The 11,515-nt window shown below is 43.5% G+C and overlaps 1 protein-coding gene across 2 annotated transcripts; it reads left to right on the plus strand.

The window, feature by feature from the left end:
* Positions 1 to 1,543: 1,543 nt before the first annotated feature.
* On the plus strand, positions 1,544 to 10,933 carry LOC306987275 (histone-lysine N-methyltransferase set-1-like). Of its 2 annotated transcripts, XM_079591386.1 has the most exons (6): positions 1,544 to 1,650; positions 2,211 to 2,352; positions 3,793 to 3,979; positions 4,217 to 4,288; positions 10,613 to 10,654; positions 10,752 to 10,933. In XM_079591386.1, the coding sequence occupies exons 1-5, from the start codon at positions 1,545 to 1,547 to the stop codon at positions 10,625 to 10,627; spliced, it is 522 nt and encodes a 173-aa protein (XP_079447512.1). In that variant the 5' UTR covers position 1,544; the 3' UTR covers positions 10,628 to 10,654; positions 10,752 to 10,933. The 2 variants fall into 2 exon arrangements, with proteins under 2 accessions (XP_079447512.1, XP_079447511.1); XM_079591385.1 differs by lacking the exons at positions 10,613 to 10,654; positions 10,752 to 10,933 and having other exon boundaries at positions 4,217 to 5,188.
* The last annotated feature ends 582 nt before the right edge of the window (positions 10,934 to 11,515 follow it).

An 11,515-nucleotide genomic window follows, 5' to 3' on the forward strand; every position in this document is an offset into this window, starting at 1 on the left:
GAGGACATACCGTTACTACGAGGACAGCACTAATGTCCTCATAAGTCGAGCAGTGTAGAAAGGCTTATCAGGCTGCGCCTAACCACCTCCCGCTTTTTCTCAATATGTCCTTATAAATCCGTTGTACCCGTTTTTCAGTGTGTGCCAGTGTATGCTCAGAGTGTATAATCTCCCTCTATGTGAAAGTCGACGCTACTGCAGTATCATACACATTTCACACACCCAGACCACGCCCAAGCGCGATTCATTGGTGGAACGCTGGAATCCTCGTCAGTGATTGTCTATGTGAAATTCGACGCTAATACACCCAGACCACGCTCAAGCGCGATTCATTGGTGGAACGCTGGAATCCTCGTCAGTGATTGGCTGCTGGAATCCTCGTCAGTGATTGGCTGCATTTCACATCCGTCAAAGTCAGCGCGCCTGCGCCTCTGATCTTCTATCGCAGACGTGTGGTGTGACGGTGTGATTAATCCACTGTCTATGGATTAATCTGAAGGTTAATCATCATCATGAAAGATTAATTAGCAGAATTCGAGCGAAGTTGACGAGCTATAGTGGGAGATTTTCACTTTAAATCACGAGGAAGGTAAGTGCGTTTATTTATATATTCTACCTTTGTGGAGTTAAGTGTCATGAGTCAGACAGTTTTGAATAACGTTTGTTACATTACTTTAAACGTGGCCATTAATCGGGCTAATATAAGTCCATAAGCAGTTAAAATGGCGTCTCCAAACAACTTGAACATGCTATTCACGTTTTTTGTTTTGTTTGGTACTTAAACGAAATTCTCTTGTTGTTCATAGACACATACAAGTATTAGTATTAGTTGATGAAAGATACATCTCCATGGATGCTATGAGAGAATTAATTTACATTTTGAAATAAATCAAATCTATGTTGTCATGTCATCATGATGACTGGTAAAGTTGAGTGGATGAATTTACAGTTTAATACAGTAAGATACAGAAATCTATTAAATAAACAGAAACGAAACTAATGTAAAAGTATACTTTCATTAATGTAAAAGTATACTTTCATTAATGTAATGTTACTGTCATTAGAATGACTTGAAAAAATATTTAGTTTATTCATTTTAGGGCTGGATATTAGCAGACATTTTATGATTCAATTTTAATTCACATTCTTTCGATTCAATTTCCAATTTGATTTTACATGTATTATTTTAATGTAAATCAGGTGTAATACATGTAACATTTTCTAAAACTTTCTCTCTATAGTTAATTTTTCTAAGTAACGAGTTTAGTTAGCTTCGTTTGATCTGAGGCGCCACATTAAAGAGTGATAAAATGGTATTAAAATGGACTGAATTTGAAATCGGAGACTGTTTCTTATCATAAGTAGCAAGCCTCAAAACCTCACTTATCAACTATTTATGTGTAAAATGTTGTATTTATTGATACAGACTACAGTCTGACAATAATGTACTGTATATAAAGCATCTATCTATCTATCTAATATATATATATATTTATATATATACACACATACTAATTATGTTGTCTGGAATGTTTTCAGTCAACATGTTAAGAAAGAAGAGAATAAAACCTGAGCAGGATGCAAAAGAACACATATTGTCGGGCAAAGACAAAGCCTTCATTGAGGGACGACAAATCAACACATTCAAAGGTAAATTGTGCACCACAAGGCAATTTGACTATGTTCAGACTGCAGGCAAATCAAATCATAAAGTAGGCATGCACTTGTAAGAATGAAAAGTAGGCCTATTGCTGGCAGTCTGGACATGATCTTTCAAATTCACACATTTTACCCTTGGGTAAGCCGCTAATTTTTTCATAAAGGTTAAGAGATGGAAAAAAAAAAACTTTAAACAATTTTTTTATTATTATTATTTTAAAATAAATACTTAACTATGTATACAGAGAATAATGTAAACATTATTCTCTGTATACATAGTTAAGTATTTATTTTTATTTTATTTGTTGTACCTAATTTGGTTACAACCAAATTCAACTAGTAGACTATATCACAGTGAAAACCAATGCTTGATTTTTTTTATTTTTTTATTTTTTATTTTATTTTTTCTTGCACCTCATATTACATTTATACATTACACAGTTTTACAGGATTTAACTCTTTAAAAGGATAGGTTGGTTAGCTGTGTAACATATAGGTGCACTTGGATTCATGTTTTATTTGTATTATTATATATTATTTTGCTCTTTTAGGGAGAGGTGTGTTTGCACTTGAGCACATTGAACCATCCACCTTTGTTGTTGAATACCGTGGGATTCTCTCTCAAAGTAAACATGTTAAAGATGTTCAAGGCAACTACTTGTTTGACTTCACATGGAATGGAACCAGTTATTGGTAAGCTGGCTGTTTCTTTTTTGGTTTATTTATTTATTTTTGGTTCATATTCAGAGCAAACTAGTTGCATGTCATTCTAATAAAAACAGTTATGATTATGATGATGATTATTATTATTACAATATAGGGCTGCACGATTTGGGGGAAATGTCATATTGCGATTGAGGTCAATATTGCAATTGGAATATGCAATTGCGATATAATAAACAAATGGTTTCATGAGTCTACTTGCTTGGATCTAAAGCAAAATGCACACACAGATTAGTGATAATTCTGAAATGTGTATTTCTCAACTCAAACTAGCAACAACAACTAAATGATTGATAACATCGAAGCCATTGATGTCTGGATATAAATTAATCCACCCCCATTAAAAACATTAATTATAGCCATCCAACATTACAGTGATTCCATCATTACAATTGAAAGCTATAATAAAAAATAAAAAAAACATTTATTAGACTTCATTAAATATAACAGCTTTTAATTTAAGTGAACTTCAAATAATCCTCACATAAACCCATAATAAATGTCATATTTACCTGTGCCCTCCCTTTCTTTCAGGTATACAGAAATTTAATAAAGTTATCAAACATAATAAATAGACTAATCCTTATTAAAGCTACATAAGTTCTTTAGTCAAGAGCAGTGAGTAATTTTCTCTGTCCCCTTTGTTCTTTGATTTACTTTACTGACAGAAAGCTTTGGCTGCTGGCCCTTTAAGAGCAGCCGCTGCTGACAGAGACGCGGATCTCACATGCGCCTCATTCTCTCACAACTCTATACGTCCATCATAAGACTGCTCTTATGTTATGAAGATACTCGACAAACGACATTTTGGCATAATTGTGTGTTATTGTTCGTTCAAGCGCGAAAGAGAACTGTATTTCTGGCGCATGTCTTTCTATGAGTCACAGTCGGACATTCAGCGAATCAGCGCGCTCTCTTTTGACTTGTCTCGCATTAATGGTTTTAAGCAATCGCATGAGAGCATTATCATGTAACACTAGCCAAAGGATGACAAAAAATAACAGATGCTGCGTTAATTGCGTACCAGCCCATTGTTTATTTTACACAAAATCGCAGCATTTTGCGTCATATAATCGCACAGGCTTGACATCGCGATTACGATTGCGATAAGATTAATCGTGCAGCACTATTACAATAGCAGATTTGCTATGGTTCTCATAACATGAGGAACTTATTAGTTAGTAGTGATAATCAATAACATGGTTATTTTTCAACTGGGGTATTATTTTTTTACCTTAAGTGGATCATCTGACCTATTAAATTCTTAGGAAGTCAAGTTAACTTTAACAATGTGTATTTGAATATAGGTTAAATAGGCCAAGGTTAGCCTAACCCAAATGTTCAGTTAGAACCGTATGTTTCAGTGTGTGTCTATGTTTTAAGTTTCTTACTGCACTATTTTTATCACAGCATAGATGCAACAAAAGAGTACGGTGGACATTCACTTGGACGACTGGTGAATGATCCAAATTGCAAAGTCAAGACAGTCATTGTTGACGGAAGGCCACACCTGTGTCTGTTTAGTATAAGACATATCTTTCCAGATGAGGAGGTCACATACAACTATGGGGATTCCTCTTGGCCTTGGCGTTTAAGGGTGAGTCTCTTAAATAATTTATCACTGAAAGTCAACCATGTTCTGTATTTCATGAATGTTAGTTTTTTATATGATGCAGATTATTTTTTTTAAATTCTGCATGTCTGCTTTGTGCACGACGGAGCAATGAAAGGGACACTAGATATTTAGACTTTGGTTGATACTAGAATTAGTTGCGGTGACCAATTGGCAAACATCCTTGCCTCAGTGTTGTACCTGTCTTTCTCATAATTACAGGAATTGTGTGACGAGACATCAGTGGCTGTGACTGAATGCAGTGTGAATCCTTCCTCATCAGTGAAACAGAAAGTAAGTGAGCGCATGTTCCTTCATTGTTTTCTTCTCTTTGACACAGGCAATGTTAAGTGTAGGATGGTTGGGCACCATACTAGACTGGTTGACGTGGACTGTCGTCTTAAAGACCCTGTTGTGACGTCTCAAATTCGAGTAAAATGTACCTTGCTCGGTTCATTCATTTTCATAACTCGTGCGTTGGGGGATGGGCATGACACTGACCTGAAATGTAAGGACAGTTCTCCACTACGAGGACCGTCATGTCAGGGATAGGGTTTGAGGAAAAGATGTTGCTTTGGGTATGTGTCGGCTGCTTCTTTATTGTGGATAAGCTGTAGACCCAATATGCACACTTTTCAATCTGGATATGCTTTGTGACTTTCAGTCACAGAGATGTAAACTGTTAAGGCCCATTCACACTAACCATAACTGTGTTAGGGTCCAACCAGCAGACGGTAACGTTCTGTTTATTGTGATCGCATCTTTGACTGCCGCTTATATATTGAAGCATGTTATAGCAGAATTGATTCCGATTGGCTGTCAATTAAGCAATGTATCGCAATACAAAAATGCAACAATATATATTGTGGATAGTGACAATATGTATTGTGTATAGGACACCCAAAAATAAAAGTTACTGTTTGAGGGGAAACAATCAAGTTTACAGAGTTTTAGTGTCAATACTACATTAAACTACTATATATATATAATGCAGTGGGGGAATATTTGTGGGTCCTGATAATGCTAAATGTCTTTTGTTACCAGTGAAAAGTGGCCTTCATTAATTTAAATATATCTAGTTGGTGACAGAGTGCAAGCATATTTGTCTAAAACAAATCCATCCATCCATCTTCTTTTGCTTATCCGGGGCCGGGTCGCGGGGGCAGCAGTCTAAGCAGAGATGCCCAGACTTCCCTCTCCCTAGCCACTTCCTCTAGCTCTTCCGGGGGGACACCGAGGCGTTCCCAGGCCAGCCGGGAGACAGTCTCTCCAGCGTGTCCTAGGTCTTCCCCGGGGTCTCCTCCCGGTGGGACGCGCCCGGAACACCTTCCCGGGAAGGCGTCCAGGAGCCATCCGGAACAGACACTCCACCCATTTGCATTAACCCTTTGAGCCCGACGGCATCGTCCACGACGCCACACGACTCCTCCGATAAATATTTATATTATTTGATTGATTTTCTTACCGTTTTTTGCAGCAGAAAGCTAACGAGCTAGCCGTCACGGGGGTGTCTTTGGTGTCTTTCTAGCCTTTACAGAAGTTTTTCTATCCAGCCTGGAACTTATGCGTCCTTTTAGAGTGTTTCAGCAATAAATCCAAACACTTATATCCAAGTTTTATCCACTTGATGTCCATAATTTATACATTTTCTGTCATTTTTGCCGCTAGCTCGATGCTAGCTGCCATTTTGGATATCACGTGATTCTTTGCGTGAGGTTGTTGACCAATGACAGGCTGATCCGTCGTCCACGTTGGTGTGCGTCATTACGCATGAACCAAGGCTGATATTGTGGAGAGAGAGAGAGAGAGAGAGAGAGAGAGAGAGAGAGAGAGAGAGAGAGAGAGAGAGACGCACGGCACAGTGGTTTCGAGGGGAGAGAGAGACGCACAGAGAGACGCGAGTTTTGAAGAATACACGGAGAATAATGGATCGTCAGAGATTGAGAAACATGGATCTAAATCAAGCGCTGGCCTTTTTTGATGCCATGGAGGATGATGGATTTTCTGGAGAAGAGAGCTATTTGACTGATGAGGAACTCGATTACCAGGATGGTCTAGACACTGCTGAAGAGTAAGTTCCATTTATTTATTTACTGTAAAAGTATATAAAAAAAACGAATATTATAAAATATAAATTTTCTAAATATGTAATAATAAGTTCTGTAAAAGTAGTATTTCGTTTTCTATGTTTGTTACAGAGTAGTAAGAGTTGTGGATTACACTTTGTCTCTCAGCCATTGTTTGTATCTCTAGGTAAACTCAGACAAACAAAGGATAGTGGGGGGTTGGTCACACCTTTTAGCTGTGGAGAGAATGTCTCAAGGATGTTGTAGTGGGGGGTTGGTCACACCTTTTGGCTGGGGAGAGAGTGCTCATATTATAGCTGTGGTGGGTTGGGGGGTACAGTAGCAATCTCAGCCATTGTTATCTTAATGTGAGAAATCAAATACAAAAACACTAATTGATCTGATATGTATGATCTAATATTTTGCTTTATTTGTTTTACAGTCATGATAATGAAGACACCAGCCCACCCACCCGAGCCAGACAGGAAAGCTCCCATTCTTCCGCTGAGGAGGGTCCTCCCACTTCTGCTGCAGCATCCCAGCCTTCCACTTCTGCTGCAGCATCCCAGCCTTCCACTTCTGCTGCAGCATCCCAGCCTTCCACTTCTGCTGCAGCATCCCAGCCTTCCACTTCTGCTGCAGCATCCCAGCCTTCCACTTCTGCTGCAGCATCGCAGCCTTCCACTTCTGCTGCAGCATCCCAGCCTTCCACTTCTGCTGCAGCATCCCAGCCTTCCACTTCTGCTGCAGCATCCCAGCCTTCCACTTCTGCTGCAGCATCCCAGCCTTCCACTTCTGCTGCAGCATCCCAGCCTTCCACTTCTGCTGCAGCATCCCAGCCTTCCACTTCTGCTGCAGCATCCCAGCCTTCCACTTCTGCTGCAGCATCGCAGCCTTCCACTTCTGCTGCAGCATCCCAGCCTTCCACTTCTGCTGCAGCATCCCAGCCTTCCACTTCTGCTGCAGCATCCCAGCCTCCCACTTCTGCTGCAGCATCCCAGCCTTCCACTTCTGCTGCAGCATCCCAGCCTTCCACTTCTGCTGCAGCATCCCAGCCTTCCACTTCTGCTGCAGCATCCCAGCCTTCCACTTCTGCTGCAGCATCCCAGCCTTCCACTTCTGCTGCAGCATCCCAGCCTTCCACTTCTGCTCCAGCATCCCAGCCTTCCACTTCTGCTGCAGCATCCCAGCCTTCCACTTCTGCTGCAGCATCCCAGCCTTCCACTTCTGCTGCAGCATCCCAGCCTTCCACTTCTGCTGCAGCATCCCAGCCTTCCACTTCTGCTGCAGCATCCCAGCCTTCCACTTCTGCTGCAGCATCCCAGCCTCCCACTTCTGCTGCAGCATCGCAGCCTTCCACTTCTGCTGGAGCATCCCAGCCTTCCACTTCTGCTGCAGCATCCCAGCCTTCCACTTCTGCTGCAGCATCCCAGCCTTCCACTTCTGCTGCAGCATCCCAGCCTTCCACTTCTGCTGCAGCATCCCAGCCTTCCACTTCTGCTGCAGCATCCCAGCCTTCCACTTCTGCTGCAGCATCCCAGCCTTCCACTTCTGCTGCAGCATCCCAGCCTTCCACTTCTGCTGCAGCATCCCAGCCTTCCACTTCTGCTGCAGCATCCCAGCCTTCCACTTCTGCTGCAGCATCCCAGCCTTCCACTTCTGCTGCAGCATCCCAGCCTCCCACTTCTGCTGCAGCATCGCAGCCTTCCACTTCTGCTGCAGCATCCCAGCCTTCCACTTCTGCTGCAGCATCCCAGCCTCCCACTTCTGCTGCAGCATCCCAGCCTCCCACTTCTGCTGCAGCATCCCAGCCTTCCACTTCTGCTGCAGCATCCCAGCCTTCCACTTCTGCTGCAGCATCCCAGCCTTCCACTTCTGCTGCAGCATCCCAGCCTTCCACTTCTGCTGCAGCATCCCAGCCTTCCACTTCTGCTGCAGCATCCCAGCCTTCCACTTCTGCTGCAGCATCCCAGCCTTCCACTTCTGCTGCAGCATCCCAGCCTTCCACTTCTGCTGCAGCATCCCAGCCTTCCACTTCTGCTGCAGCATCCCAGCCTTCCACTTCTGCTGCAGCATCCCAGCCTTCCACTTCTGCTGCAGCATCCCAGCCTTCCACTTCTGCTGCAGCATCGCAGCCTTCCACTTCTGCTGCAGCATCGCAGCCTTCCACTTCTGCTGCAGCATCGCAGCCTTCCACTTCTGCTGCAGCATCGCAGCCTTCCACTTCTGCTGCAGCATCCCAGCCTTCCACTTCTGCTGCAGCATCGCAGCCTTCCACTTCTGCTGCAGCATCGCAGCCTTCCACTTCTGCTGCAGCATCCCAGCCTTCCACTTCTGCTGCAGCATCCCAGCCTTCCACTTCTGCTGCAGCATCGCAGCCTCCCACTTCTGCTGCAGCATCCCAGCCTCACACTTCTGCTGCAGCATCCCAGCCTTCCACTTCTGCTGCAGCATCCCAGCCTCCCACTTCTGCTGCAGCATCCCAGCAGCTGCCAGGAATAGGCTAGAGGATGGATACCCGACCCAAGCCCGACGGGACCCGCCGGTACCCGACGGGCTGGGCCGGGTTCGGACAGATATTTAGAAATGATGTTCGGGTTCGGGTCGGGCTCGGTCACATCAGCGCGAAGGCATTGAACATTTTAAATTTAAAACAGGTTATTATGTAGGTAGCCAATGTGCCTGATGCTTTCACTTGATGCAAACGTTCGTTTTTGTGATTAAAAAATATGTAAAATATTACCATAACATCTGTCTTCCTGTGTGCGGAAATTTGTTTATGTAGCCGTGGCCCGTGACAACGAAACACGTGCATGTACGCCTGTGTTACGTGCGCTTGTTGCTCCGCGCGCTGAAACGCTCATCTATTGACATTTCTGAATCTCTTCCTTTCAGTTGCTTAATAAAAGCGGGCTTTCCACACAAACAAACGTACATGTGTCATTAGTATGAGAATAAAAAAAAACGGGATTTTAACTTTCGGTCTCGGGTCGGGCTCGAACATAAATATCTGTATGCCTGTCGGGCTCGGGTCGGGTTCGGTTTACTGCTCTGTCGGACGCGGGCCGGGCTCGGACAGAAAAATTCGGCCCGATCCGCACTCTAGAATAGGCCATGAACGGCTGCAGTCACGGTCTAGAGGGAGAGCGCGGTCAAGGTCAAGATCCAGATCCAGATCCGGCAGCTTGAGGGGTCGACAGAGTCCTGAATCCACAAGGTCGAGATCTAGATCACCTCAGCCAGCAGCCCCAACTCCATCATGGAACAGTAAGAGTCAGCCAGACATCCCTCCAGTGCCCAAAAGGTTCGTCCCAACAATAAAGCCAGGACATCATCCATATACACACCATTGGACCTTTTCAAACTTTTTGTCAGTGACAGTGCAGCAACCACTTTGTGTAATAACACATACACAGACGCTGCAAAAAAAACATTGCCACTGGCAAAAAATATTCCTGGAAAAAATTAACTGTTGAAGAATTTTTCCAATATTTAGGACTGACTTTCTTTTTTGCACTGGTGAGACTGACAAATATCCGGGACTACTGGAGGACAAACACCATTTTCAGCCAACAGTTTCCCCACTCAGTGATGGCACGTGACAGGTAGCAGGTAATTTCCTGGAACATCCACATGAGCAACCCTGATGAAGATGTCCACAACGACCGGAAGAGAGGGACACCAGCTTATGACCGGCTGTTTCGTCTGAAGCCCCTTTTAGATGACATCAAACATGCATGCAGAGCATTTTATCGCCCACGGCAGAACCTTTCAGTGGACGAGAGGATGGTGCCAACAAAGGCTCACACTGGCATGACGCAATATATGAAGGCGAAGCCAACTAAGTGGGGCTTCAAACTTTTTGTGCTGGCAGACAGCAGCATTGGGTACACTTTAGACTTTGCTGTATACACGGGGAAGTCTGTGTTTGCTTCTGGTGTAGGACTGGCATACGACTCGGTTATGTCCCTCATGAGCAAATCATTCCTAGGGAGTGGCTACAATGTGTATGTAGACAACTTCTACACAAGTCCAAAGCTATTCATGGATCTCTACAGCATGAACTTTGGAGCATGTGGCACCTACAGGGACAACAGAGACGAGGATGCCCCCGCACAACCACAAATGCCATGAACAAAAAGGATCCTAGGGGCACCATCAGGTGGATCCGTGACGGCCCTCTGGTTTTCGTTTAGTGGATGGACACTCGGGAAGTCTCTGTCTGCTCCACAATTCACCCGGCCTTCTCTGGCAACACAGTTCAGAGGAGGGTAAGAACTCAGGATGGAGGCTGGAACACCAAATCCATTCCATGCCCAACCCCTGTCACTGAATACAACAAGAATATGGGAGGTGTTGATCTTTCTGATCAACTCATCCAATACTACTCCGTTCACCAAAAAACATTTCAGTGTAAAGTGGTCCTTTTCGTGTTACACAGGACCAGAGACTAGTTTTCCCTGTGTGCTTATCTGCTGATATTTCACATGGTCCGAAACTGTTTAGATTGTAGGGCTGGAATACATTTTAATTGTTGCTTTTTACCCCTCAGGAAAAAGCCAAATGAATCAGGATGAAACTGAGAACACCAGAGGTATTTAAACATTTGGGTATATTAAAGTTATTCCATGTATATACATATAGGTGTATAGGTATACATATGTATGTTTGTTTGTTTGTTTGTTTTACAGAGACCAAATTGAGGAGAATAGTGAAAAGGCCATGGAGCCCAAATGAAGTGAATGCTGTCATGAAACATTTCAGAGTCCATATTTCAAAGGGACACCTTGCAACAAAGGCAGAGTGTGAGCAGTGCAAGACTGCAGAGGACCCTGTTCTGAGAGAAAGAACGGCCCAAAATATAAGGGATTTCGTGAGGAACTGAGGTTTGATGTTGAAAAAGAAATCATCTTAGAGTTCTTCGAGAGATCAGTGTTGCCTTCCATTAAAGGTTGTATCAGTGATTTCAGGCCCAAAAATAGGCCCAAATATAAATGATCACATTCATCTAATTTTTCCTAACGATCCGCTAGCTGCCCGCCCCATAAGTATGCCGTCCAAAAACCGCGTCTCTGTAGGCAGCCTAGGCTCTCAGATCTGCACACAAAAGGTGGGGGTGTTGTGGTTTGAGATTTTGCGGTGATTGGTTGGAACTGTCGGTGATTGGTTGGAACACTGTTTATTTTGGTTTTGGTGGTTGGTGAAACCCATTGTTTTTGTGTGCAGATCTCAGAGCCTAGGCTGCCTACAGAGACGCGGTTTTTGGACGGCATGCTTATGGGGCGGGCAGCTAGCGGATTGTTAGGAAAGATTAGATGAATGTGATCATTTATGTTTGGGCCTGAAATCGCTGATACAACCTTTAATGTCTGTGGGTTTTGTTCTCTAAAGTGTTTTTGGGCCAGAAGAGTGTTCAAGACATCCTTTTATTTACTTTTATTAAAACACTGTTTTG

Source organism: Phoxinus phoxinus (assembly GCF_949152265.1).
Source record: "Phoxinus phoxinus genome assembly, chromosome: 19".
Taxonomy (NCBI): Eukaryota; Metazoa; Chordata; class Actinopteri; order Cypriniformes; family Leuciscidae; genus Phoxinus; species Phoxinus phoxinus.

What these genes read in the sequence shown, in the direction of transcription:
- LOC306987275 (XM_079591385.1), top strand. Translation starts at nt 1,545, where the DNA reads ATGTTAAGAAAGAAGAGAATAAAACCTGAGCAGGATGCAAAAGAACAC. An exon ending in ACAAATCAACACATTCAAAG is followed by an intron (nt 1,651 to 2,210) that starts GTAAATTGTGCA and finishes TTGCTCTTTTAG; the next exon opens with GGAGAGGTGTGTTTGCACTT. An exon ending in CTTGGCCTTGGCGTTTAAGG is followed by an intron (nt 3,980 to 4,216) that starts GTGAGTCTCTTA and finishes TCATAATTACAG; the next exon opens with GAATTGTGTGACGAGACATC.